At 33.2% G+C, this 12,661-nt stretch overlaps 1 protein-coding gene across 1 annotated transcript in view; it reads left to right on the forward strand.

Annotated features, from left to right (window-relative positions):
• LOC150103211 (neural-cadherin-like) overlaps window positions 1-12,661 on the forward strand; it is a 540,895-nt gene that overhangs the window by 235,932 nt on the left and 292,302 nt on the right. Inside the window, exon 15 of the mRNA XM_090397648.1 lies at window positions 9,011-9,154. Within this exon, the coding sequence (XP_090253774.1) occupies window positions 9,011-9,154 (144 nt within the window). The remainder of the gene's footprint in view (window positions 1-9,010; window positions 9,155-12,661) is intronic.

Raw genomic sequence — 12,661 nt, forward strand, 5'->3', positions numbered from 1 at the left:
CCAGTGTTTTTATAGTACCTGCCTTTTGACTGAGATAGTGATGTGATTCAGCATGGATGTAATGGCTTGTATGAGTCTCCTTCCTGTAGACTGAATTGCGGGTTACCGCCTGGTTAGCAAAGAATTAAGAGATCTAGAAAGGCTAACTGTTTATTTAGGTCTACTTCTAGGGTGCACTGGATCCTTGGATGAAGTGCATTTGTTTTTGAGAGAAACTGTTGTAATTCTTCAGAAGTGCCCTTCCATATGGCAAAAAAGTTGCCCACATATCTGACCAATGGTTAGGTCTAGGTGAAATATTGTTAAAAATACATTGTTCGAAGTGCTCCATGAAGTAGTTGGCAATAGCAGGAGATATAAGATTATCCATTGCTGTTCCTTCTATTTGAATAGTCGCAGAGTAACAGTGACATTTTGTATTCTCCTCTGTCTTGAATAACTACAGCCTTCCCTTTGTCAGCTTTTGTAATAATTAGGTTTTTATTATTCTCCAGCGATTTCAGTGCTTTTAGTTCAGAGTAGGATAGATTCGATCGAGGAGGCTTGGCATTAAAAAGAATATTCGCACATTCAAATCTTGTCCTGTTAGCTGTTTTTTGGGATAAGGATCGAAAAAAATGTGAAAAAAATCTATTATGGGTACCTTATTCCGAGCAATGCCGAAATTATGACCTCTGACAAAACAAAGCGTTTGCTGTCTGTTTAGTGGACTGCTGGACACATTAATAACTACTCTGTCTGTATCACAGACATTATTGTTGGATCTGGGGAGGGTCACCAGTGAATCAAACATATGCGTTTTAATCTATCACTGGAAGCAATAAAAACCTTTCGGTATGACGTCGATGATATGCGTAAAATGCTGTTAAAAGTTTCAGCCTCTAATACTGATTCTAGAGGTTTATTGATATCTACAATTTCTTTATTTAAGAGGGCAAGACTTTTTTTTTGCTTGTGCCTGATAATTTAACAGTGACCTACTGGCCTTTAAATAAATCCGATGGGCTCTTTGAGACCTAAAAGCTTCTTTTAATTTACAGCAGGTAGGAATAACCTGAGCCTTCTTACAGCGCTTTAGGAATATTATTCTGTTAATGCATTTAGCCTTCTTAACCGTATCTAGCACATTGTTTGGAAGTAGACTCTCTTTGAAGTCTCTATCAGCTTCATTAAGGAAATACTGTGAGTAGACATATTGCTTACAATTATAATAATGGAATTAACTCACTTAAAATATTCTTTATTTGTAGAATTTTTGCCCTGAGTATAACAGGCATCATCAGTATACAAGTAGAAAGACTAATTAAACAAAACTGACATATTTACTTCAGCTACTTAGGTGGTGCACCTAAGTAGCTAAAGTAAGATAACTAAAAATGGTCTTTGAATTTCCGAAACTTATTTTTAAGGAAGGATTAGCTGATTTATAGAGTACTATCTACAGAGAGTCTACTTCCAAACAGTGTGCTAGATACGGTAAAGTATTAGTTAAGAAGGCTAAATGCATTAACAGAATAATATTCCTAAAGCGCTGTAAGATGGCTCAGATTATTCCTACCTGAGACATGAAAGTGCTGCTAGTAATACGATTGTGCGAGATCTGTGATATAGCAAGTCTACAGTTCAGACTTTATTAAATAACAGCAAGGATATAAAAAACAAGGAGAAGTTGCTACTGATTCTTTAAGCTTGTAGATCATCTGAAATAGAAGACATTTAATGATCGAGATGGAGTGTCTTCTACCACTCTGGATTGAGGATTGTAACCAAAAAAAGAATACCTCTTAATACAAGGAATGTTCAGGCAAAAACTCTCAATATTTTTCTTTCATTGAAAGAGACCAAATTTCAAGAGGAATGTGAAAGCTTTACTGCAAATTTAGGATGGTTTGACCTTTTTAAAAATCTAGCTGGACTGCATAGTTTAAGAATAACTGGGGAATCTGCTCATGCTGATAAAGATTCTGCGACCAAGTTTTCTGAAGAATTGCAAAGGATAACTCAGGAGGGTGATTATGTCGCACATCAGATATTCAACTTCAACGAAACTGATCTCTTTTGGAAGCATATGCCAACAAAATCTTTCCTAGCTGAAACTGAAGCATTTCAACAGGATACAAAGTATCTAAAGATCATCTTACGCTTTTATTAGAAGGCAATTTTAAACTCAAGCCTGTGTTAGTTTATCGTATGCAAAATCCAAGATCTAACATTATTGAAGAAATCAGCACAATTGGAAAAGAATTTGGATGTAATGAACTGGATAATGAAGATGTGAGAAACTTGCTCGATTCCCATTCAGAAAGATAAAAAGGTTATTTTTGACCACAAGAACTATAGGAGAGATTGACTTCTATTTGGGTTTATATAGATCAAATTTCTTTCAAACTAAATTAGAAAATAGCGATAAGTTTTGCCAACTTTAGCTGCTTAGCTTCGTCAGAGTAAAAATAGATGTAAGACAACTTAAATGCTAAAACTGTTACATTAAAACTATAAATGAAGGAAGAACCGAATACAATTGTATTTTTACAAAAAACAGAAGAATGCGTACATCACATGCATGGAGTGTGTATGATCTCACTTGTTATGTGGGAAAGTTCTGTAATTCACAGCAAGATTTAATTCTGGCATGCTTAAAGATCTTATGAGGGGGGTCTTCCAAATTTCAGGCAGAATTAATCCGTGGTTTCTATTTAGGTTTTGAATGGGTCACTGTTATGGCTTTTTTTTATGATTCGGGAGCGGAAATCCTCCTCTGAGTAGGGCATGGAGCTTTTGTCCCATTCTATGGTTTGTCCTGGAGAAATGAAAAACAACCCTGATTTGTCTTCTCTATTATTGTTTACGTCTCCTACGTGTTCTTTTTTCTGATTTCAAAACTTCTAGAGGTCTGACCAATATAGTTTAACCTGCACGAACAGAGAATGTTGTAGACTCTGGCATATTTGAAAAAAGGATGACTGTCTTTTGGAGATGTTAAGAATTAGCGGATGGTTGGTCTATGAAGGTTTAAAAACCACTCGTATTCCATGTGACTTGAGGAGTGTAGCAATCTTATTGGAAACTGTCCTCCTATACGGAATCACAATAGTGGAATTATAATGTATATCTTCAAGCTGTCTTTGTGTGGGGGGGTCACAGAAAATTATCTTGTGGATCAATTTTCTAGGATAACCATTGTTTATAAGATTATTTGATATCAGGGATAGGACGGTCATCTTTGAGGTCTTTATCATCTGTAGTGATGAGAGAGGTTCTATTTTTTAGCATATGTACGATGCTAAGTTTCTGAGAAGTGTGGTGTGAAGAAGTTAAGTGCAAGTATCGACCTGTGTTGATTTTTTTTGTGATAGACTGTAAGGCTGATGTGTCCATCTATTTGTTTCTTAATTAAAGTGTCCAGGAATGGTAATTGTTTTTCTTAAGTTCTAAGGTGAATTTAATTTTGTGATGCACAATGAGTTGATGATCGAACAGATCCTTTTCTGTGTTTTTCCCAACAATAAAAATGTCGTCCACATATCTGCACCAAACTGTGGGTTTAGGATGAACTATCCCTGATATCAAATAACCTTATGAACAATGGTTATCCTAGAAAATTGATCCACAAGATACTTTTCTGTGACCCCCCCCTCCCACAAAGACAGCCTGAAGATATACGTTATAATTCCACTATCGTGATTCCGTATATGGGGACAGTTTCCAATAAGATTGCTACACTCCTCAAGCCACATGTAATACGAGTGGCTTTTAAACCTTCAAAGGCCATCCGCCAATTCTTAAGATCTCCAAAAGACAGTCTTCCTTTTTCAAATATACCGGAGTCTACAACATTCTCTGTTCATGCAGCTTAAACTATATTGGTCAGACCTAGAAGTTTTGAAATCAGAAAAAAAGAACGTGTAGGAGACATAAACAATAATAGAGAAGACAAATCTCTTCTAGAGAAGAGATTTGTCTTTTCTATTATTGTTTTTTATTTAAACAATAATAGAGAAGACAGGGTTAGCTTTTCATTTCTCCAGGACAAACCATAAAAATGGGATAAAAACTCCATGCTCTACTTAGAGGAGGATTTCCGCTCCCAAATCATAAAAAAAAGCCATAACAGTGACCCATTCAAAACCTAAATAGAAACCACGGATTAATTCTGCCTGAAATTTGGAAGACCCCCCTCATAAGATCTTTAAGCATGCCAGAATTAAATCTTGCTGTCAGTTACAGAACGTTCCTACATAACAACAAGTGAGATCATACACGTTCCGTGCGTGTGATGTACGCTTTCTTCTGTTTTTTGTAAAAATACAATTGTATTCGGTTCTTCCTTTATTTATAGTTTTAGTGTAACAATTTTAGCATTTAAGTTGTCTTACATCTATTTTTTACCATGACGAAGCCAAACAGCTAAAGTTGGCAAAACTTGTCTGTATTTTCTAACTTAGTTTGAAATAAATTTCACCTATATAAACCTAAATAGAAGTCAATCTCTCCCATTCAGAACATATAAGTGAGAATGATCTCATTTAAGTAGAAGAACAGCCTGCATATGAAGAAGAAGATAAGGAGTGCAAACAAGAAGAGAATGTTATGACTGAGAAGCTAACTGCAAAAGAACTTGAGCTAGTTTTGAATCACATGGAGTATAAGGAAATTTTGTTTGATGCTGATCCTGATATGGAACGAAGCTTCATAATTCGTTGAAATCTTAACAATAAAACCATCATCAGCTATCGCAAATTGAATGACAAGATGAGAAATTTGAGCATGATTTTATCCTCTAATAAAGCTTCTACTGTAATTTTTTTCTTCAAATTTACACTAACTGATGGATGAATTATAATTATTCCTATTGTTTACTGCATTTGCTTAATGCAGTTTCACTTAGCACGCATTAATTGATGGATTAATTAATTGCATTAAGCAAGGTTTTCCTTTAATGTCTGTTTGTCTGTTCGTGAAATAGAATGAAGAGCAGTAGTCACAAGTGAAGTATTTATTTTATTTTTTTTGCCTTTCACTGGGAAACAACTCAAAGTAGGGTTGCAACAGTATAAATTCACAAAATGCCCAGATTTATAGTTTATATCTTTGTGATCTCTCTCTCTCTCTCTCTCTCGGATCTTCTCATGTCTGAGGACTCATGACCTTCCTGATGATATATATATATAACTACTATATATATCACACACTCAGTCAGAAAGTAATGCAGTACTGGATGGTAGGGTGGGAGGGAGCACATAAAAGAAAATAACAGGTAAGTACATGAGTAAATTTTTTAATTGTTTTTAAGGTTTTGCTAGTGGTAGCAGTTGATTTTCTCTTTTAAATAATTTTTTGAAGCATTGTAAAATTTAAATTCAAAAACCACCTTCCTGATAATGTGTTTTATATTGTTAGGGTTATTGTGATTCATGTAAAAATAATAAATTAAAAATTCAATAATGGACATCTATTTTTTTCCTTCATATGCTTAACAACATGGGCTTAACTTTTTGGGGTTACTGTGATTCATATTAAAATGATAAATTAAAAATTCAATAATGGATATCTACTTTTTTCCTTCATATGCTTAACAACATGGATAGACTCTGAGGTAAGAAGTAGTTATTGTTAATAGTAACCATTAATTTAATATCAGATATTTGTGTTTATTCTTTGGATTATTGTTTTGCAAACTATATTTATTCAAGTATAAGATAACATTTTATTTTTTATGACCTTAAGCAACTATTTAGGTCTCTAATCACCTGTTTTCAAATTATAAGTAGATTGAAAATCCTAGTTGAGCCCTAACTTTATAAAATATTATTTCTTGCATAATGCACTAATCTGTGATGTTTTTAGAACACTTGGACATATTTTGACATGGTAGCAGTTTGATGAACAAACAACCCATAATTTTTTTTTTTTATTATTTAGATAATAAAACTTACCTGTGTAAAGTGTTGGAAAAAATATTTTAAAAAGATGTTGATAATAATGATATAATTCAACAAAATTTACTTCAACTCAGTGCATTCTTGCCATTATTTTAAAGTTGATTCAAAATGAATGAGTGTTTATTTTCCACTTATCATGATTGAGTAAATATTATGGTACTCAGTCTGCTTAATGTTCAGATGGTAGCTCTGACATGTAGTGTAGAACCTATAATATGTTGAAAGGTTTCCCAAAGAATACAGCCCACTCAGTCACCATGTTCTGTAGTAATAATGGATAGTGCCTTATATGTGTGATGATGAATATTCTTTTCCACTTCATCCAACAAAAATTTGATATGATATTAAGTATTAAATAGTGATTGTGAAGTCTCGTGATTATGATACTAAATTGGCAGAAGAAAGAGCATCGTAAGTTTGATTCTAGTCACTTTCTTTTTCTAGGTCTTCTTCGGCCTAACTATAGTTAGTCTTTGGTACAAGTAAGTAAGCAGAGTTTCTATCTCCTGGGAACTGTATTTTAACTCAGACAATTGACCACAGAATATACACTAATACCCTATTTACAATATTAGAACAATTAGATGGCACCAGTTATCTGTTATATCCAAAATAACTTTTCCTTGGTCACCAGTAGAAATGGCAATAATCTTCCAGTATTTTTAGAAGTTTAATGCTAAAAATCAAATTTTTCAGTTTGTGAGGTTGGGAAATATCTTTTTACCTTTTCGAGTAAAGATTGCAAATGTTCTTTTACTTATTTTATTATGGAATTTTGTACAGTCTTTGTCGGGTGATGGAAACATTTCCAGTTTGTTTTCATGTGTTTTATTAATCCAGAATGATATACTATTTTTAAATGCCAGTAATTTGTCTGTTGATGTTTTTCATTTTGTCCTTGCAGAGACTTATTAATTCCATTCAAGTAATTAAATTTCTCTCCCAGGTAAGATGAATTGGTGCATCATATTTTGTCTTAAGTATGAAGAAAACAAACTATGGTTTTCACTATCAAAAAAGAAGATAAGTAATTCTTTAAGTTTTGAAACTTGACATAACACTTTTTCCCCTCAAGAGCCACCGAACCTCTGTGTGAAACAACAAACATTTGTGTTCAGCTTCCATTGATGTGCAAACTGCATTAAATAATTTAGTTTTCAATGGTCTTGATTTTTGATAATTTACAATGTTAATTACGTGACTTAAAATCAGATTTAGTTTCTCAGATAATGTTTTTTTTGGCCATAAGTGCTTCTCTATGTAGAAGCAGTGGAACTATATAATATTAGAATTCATTTTCTTTGCAAATGCAGCAAAGCCATTTTCTGAACCTCTCATGAATTTTGTACCATCAGTGCCAAATGCCAACAAGATTGTCATAAAATTTTGTTTTGGCTAAAAAAATTAGTCAACAGAATCCAAAATTTCTTTACCTGTGGTTCTGCCACAAAGTTCTCTACACAAGAGAAATTGATTAATTAACTATTTCATGCTCATTTACAGAACGAATAAATCCATTAAGTTGAGATTTAACTTGCATCTGCAGACTTATCAATTTGTAAAGAAACCTTTAAATTGTTTTTTACAATAATGTTAACAATATTTTTAGAAATATCAATTCTTCTGATAGTGTCGTCAGATATGGGAATTTTAGCAATTTCTTTACTGATTTTTGCCCAAACATTTTTTCCAACAGTTTTACAAGCAGGTAAAATTAAAGTTTCAGCAATTGTATGCGATTTACACTCTTTTGCAATTAATTCAGCTATATCGTATGTCGCAATCTGAGTGCTTTGAAAAATTCTTTGTTGTTTAGTTTGCATTTCCAACAATCTTTTGAAATGTCTCTCTTTGAAGGCAAGATTTGAAAGAAGTGATGATTTGATTATTTTAATTTTGTTCTTGCAGAGACTTATAAATTCGTAGCATGTTTCTGGGAAGTAGCGTTTTCATTTGCTGGGAACCATTGCACTATTAAACTTCATTTCTCCACAAACACAACAACAATATAATGGAGACAGAAACTTTTTTATCCAGTCTAAGTGAAAGCCAAGGTCTAAATAACTTCATTGTAATATGGTGTTGTCGTCACTCTCTTTATGATCATTGCCTGTCTATGCTGCAAAGAATTTCCAATTACTTCCAAATATCTAGTGTTTCCTTTCTAAAATATAAATAATGTTTAAAATAAATTATTTATAGGTATTGTCATTAATAAAATAATTTTCACTGTTTTCTAACAAATCAGTTAATGAAAATTTGAAAACAGTCTTTTAGCACCACACACAATAGTAGTAAACATGATAGGAAAGTAAGATTATGGTACTTTACAACAGACAGTTGTCAGCAACCAAGGGCAAAGATTTATTGCCACAGGTCAGTACAAACAGCACCCAATTTGTTTCAAAGATCAATATTGTAATATATTGATATATGTTAACTTTACACACTTATCAACACCATATACTGAATTTTTTATTCAGTGGCCAAGAGATTAGTGCAAATTGCTGCTGTAGCAAACAAACAAGACATCAAGTGATGAACACCTTGGCAGAGTGAGGTGGAAATGATCTTCACGTGTTGATGAAGGACTGGAGCATGCTAGCTGCCAGTTTCATAGAATCTGGACACATTATGAAATTCTTTGAAGGGTGTGTGATTTCTGCAGTGTACTTGGCAGAGTTACTCAAAATTCCAAAGAAAGGAAAAATTTACAATTCGCAGCATTTCTACAAGACTTATGAGAAGAATTTATCAGCAGAGGGCCACATATTTCTACCAAGCACATTACTTCTGAAATATGCTTCTGACTATTTTTAATAGAAAATTTTCATTGCATTCAATCATGTGGCCTAGACACATGCTTTCCTTCTTTTTCCCTTTTCAACTAGTCATCATGCAAGAATCAAATTTACTATGGAAAAAAAAAGACTAACAGTAGTGTAGCCCTTGTAAACGTCTTATAATATGTCTTCCTTTGTTACTAAAGTTCATTGTTACTTTTCATGTCAAATTCTATAACTGGTATATTTTTGAAAATGCTAATTTGATAATCTGCTTGTTTACAGTTACAAAGTATATAAGGATTGGCATTGGAGACAAGAATGATAATCCTCCTTATTTTGATCAATCTGTTTATGAAGCTGAAGTCAATGAAGATGAGGACATTCAACATACTGTTATCACAGTAATTGCCAAAGACAAAGATGAGTGTATGTGTGTTTTTATTAGCTTTATCTTCTTTTCATTATATCATTTTATATATACTTAAAACATGACTGTGTAGTTAGTTTTCATTATTTTTTTTTTGATTCATTTTGAATTTCTTATTTTGGTTTTAATATTATTTTTATTTTATTCTATTGCTAACATGAAAAAATGCTACTTAAATAAATGGACATTTTGATTGTTTAATATAGATATGATTATTGTACAATTTTGACACTTGCCCAATGAAAGCAGGTACATTTTGCTTTGTGCTGTTAGTATAAAGTCTCTCTCTCCCCTCATACACATGGCCTCACATGCATGCACACCTTGCTGTATATATCTGTCTCACATCACACTTTTCGTTATGTTCAAACCACATAATTATTGGTTAGTCCCTACTTTATTATGAATTATTTTGATACATTTTCATGTCACTATAAGTTATTCAAATAAATTTTCCAAGGTTTCATCTACAGATCATGAATATTTTGCACTGAAATTAGTATTTTTATAATGGAGCATTTTAATAATAAAATTTCTGTTCTTCTCATTTAAAAACTGTATTCTAAACCTACACTATTTAATCTCTTCCAGCAGTAACCTCAATTATCCAACCACAGTGGGAAAGCAATTTGCTGTTTGGGTAACCGAAGGTACAATTACATGATGTTTTACCAGAAGTTGGTTCCCATTAAGGACTGGTTGATTTGAAGATTTGGTCATTGGACGGTCATATAACTGAGAGATCACTTTTTTTTTGGGGGGGGGGGGGGGGGGCTATATCTCAATCCCACACCTAAAAGGCTGTAAAAATTTAGTGGTATGTTAATAAGAGGCCACGGATCAGATTTTGCAACCTTTTTGTATATATGTACATAGCCAAAAAAATATTGAATGTTGTAGGTTTAGAATCATTATTTTTCTTGAGTAGCTGGTAGTTGTACTCTTTGGATAAAACATTGAGACGGAGTGAAGCTTTTTGAAAGAAGAGGTGGATGGGATAAAAGAGAAGAATGAAAAATTGGTCTATTAGGTTTGAAGGTGTTGGTAAATGGATATTTATAAGCCTGTTAATGTGTTAAAAGAAAGTGAGAATGATGATGGCCAATTTGGCAGAACATATATCAAAGAAGAGAGAGACATGAGGAAAAACAAAACACCTCAGAAACTGAATAGAGTGAATCTGTAATGTGTATGGGGGGGGGGGGGGGGGGGGGATTGTCACTTAATTGTATTGCCCCTCCTGGAAAACATCAAATGTCTTTAGGAAAACTTTTACAAGGCATAACTGAATGCTGAATGAATAACCAATATTCTGCGGTTGGCTAGATTTGTTATATGAAGAAGAAGAGTTTGTATATTGTTATTAGCAAAGCTGTTGATTGAATCTGTGGTCAGTGAGAGGTTATTTATGTACAGAATGAAGAGTGGGCAAAATTGCAGTGCCTTGGATGTGCGCCTGTGTGGAGGGATTACTCCAGAATTCTGGTGCTCTGAGGAGTTTCATCATCATGGTGGAATAATTGCAAGTCTCATTTGTAAAATTGCCATGGTATTATGGTAAAATTGTGAATTGTTAAATATCCTCATTTGTTCTCCCAGTTATTACAATGGTTTGAGCCCATACAAAGAAATAGCTCTAGACCAGTACACGTTGGTAACCAAACTTCAAACATCAGATGATGCACCCAGACATAAAATATCTCCTGCCGTCTATCACTCACAATTATCCTTTAAATCAGAAAGTAGTGTAGCAGCATTATTCATCTCTATATTATACACTTCCAGTGATCTAGAGATCATTCACGATTCTCTTTAACCCTCTCATGCATGAATTTTTATATTCATTTATAAAAAATTATAATGAGGATACAGTACCATTTAATCTTACAGTATTATCATGAATTCATTAATTTTGCTAAATTTGTGCCTTGTATATGTTAAAAATGATGTCCTCATCTGAGGACATCATTTTTGTGTCCTCATATGAGGTCCTTATGCATGAGAGGGTTAAACCAGTGTATTTTTTGCTGTGAATTCTCTGAACTCATGGCTGAATATTTTTGAGCCACCGAAAGGATGGTATGGAAATCATGCCAGTCCAAAGAAAATGTGCAACCATGAAAACTGAGTTTCTCCATCCTTCCCCCACACATTCCTTACTAACAAAATTGTCTACAATTGAAATCGGGTAGAGAAATCTTTTACCATTGTCACATGAATCCACTCTCTGTTGTATTTTATGGCATTTCTCTTTCAGGGTTCTTAAGGCCATTGACAGTATATAGATATATGGCTGCTTCTAGCAGAAATCTTCTCCTGATGGTGGAAAACACAACAAACCTCTCTCTCTGTGCATATGTGTGTGTGTTTCTGGCAGTTCTAAAATCACACACACACAGCAGAATATTTATCTAATTTTTTCCTTTTCATTAGAAATGGTTCAAAATTCCTTGTCATGTCTGTTGCTGCAGCAGTCTTCCCAAACAGCATGATTTCTAATTAATTTGCATGGAAGAATAAAATAGTTCTTCCAAACTGTATACCATAAAGCTTGCATTAAATTATAAAAGATTTAAACTAGCTATTGCTAACCTGAGGTCTCTGAGCTCTGACTCACCTGCAAAGAGATTTGTATTCCAGTATTATTATTTATTATTTTTTTAACATAAATACACTCTTTATTGCTTATTTTTAGTGTGTGCATTAATAGTATTGATAATGTCGTTATTTTTATCTTATTAAAATATGTTATCATATGTCTTCAATTATATCTGGTCTTCTGCACCTTTGTAAAACGTATAGTTATCTTGTTTAAACCTTTCTTCTTAACCTATATTATACATCTGACTTATGGCCACAAATAATAAAGCTCACGTGTGCAAAACTTACAGAACAAAGAAATTACCTCTGGCTGGAGCCAATCTCTTTGTCTGACCTACTGGTGTTTATTCTCAACTGAATTTGGAAAATTTATTTAGTTTCTAGCTGCACCACCAAATTCGTGGGTGAGAGGTGAATCTCCCTCCAAAGAATAACACACAGTAAACCACACGTAACTTTTCTCTCTTAATTCTAAGTAAATCTATCAATAAATCTATAAATCTGACAATATCTATTTTTAAGGCTCACACAAATTCGAGTTTAATGAGTAGTGCATTGGATTAGAAATCAGGCAAGTTAATTAAACAATAAAACAATTTATTTAACATCAACGAAATGTACAATGGCTCAGTTTCAAGTACTAAGTAAATTAGCTTCTATGCTTCAAATCACAACTAATGAATACGTTTACAATTTAGTTCTTTATCGTAATCAATTCTAGTAAGATCACGTGTCTATAATTTTCTCTCACTAAACTTGGTTATACTCAGATCAATTTTACATAACATTCTGCAGGTTTAGGCAATAGCTATAAAATTAAGTATATACGATGTTTCACCTTAAATTTTAGCCAGACCTTCTCTCACATATAACAAAATACTTCAGATCAGTATAAGGTGTAAAGT

Source organism: Typopeltis vanoorti, chromosome 9 (assembly GCF_054136105.1).
Source record: "Typopeltis vanoorti isolate ZY-2024b chromosome 9, IOZ_Tvanoo_1.0, whole genome shotgun sequence".
NCBI lineage: Eukaryota > Metazoa > Arthropoda > Arachnida > Uropygi > Thelyphonidae > Typopeltis > Typopeltis vanoorti.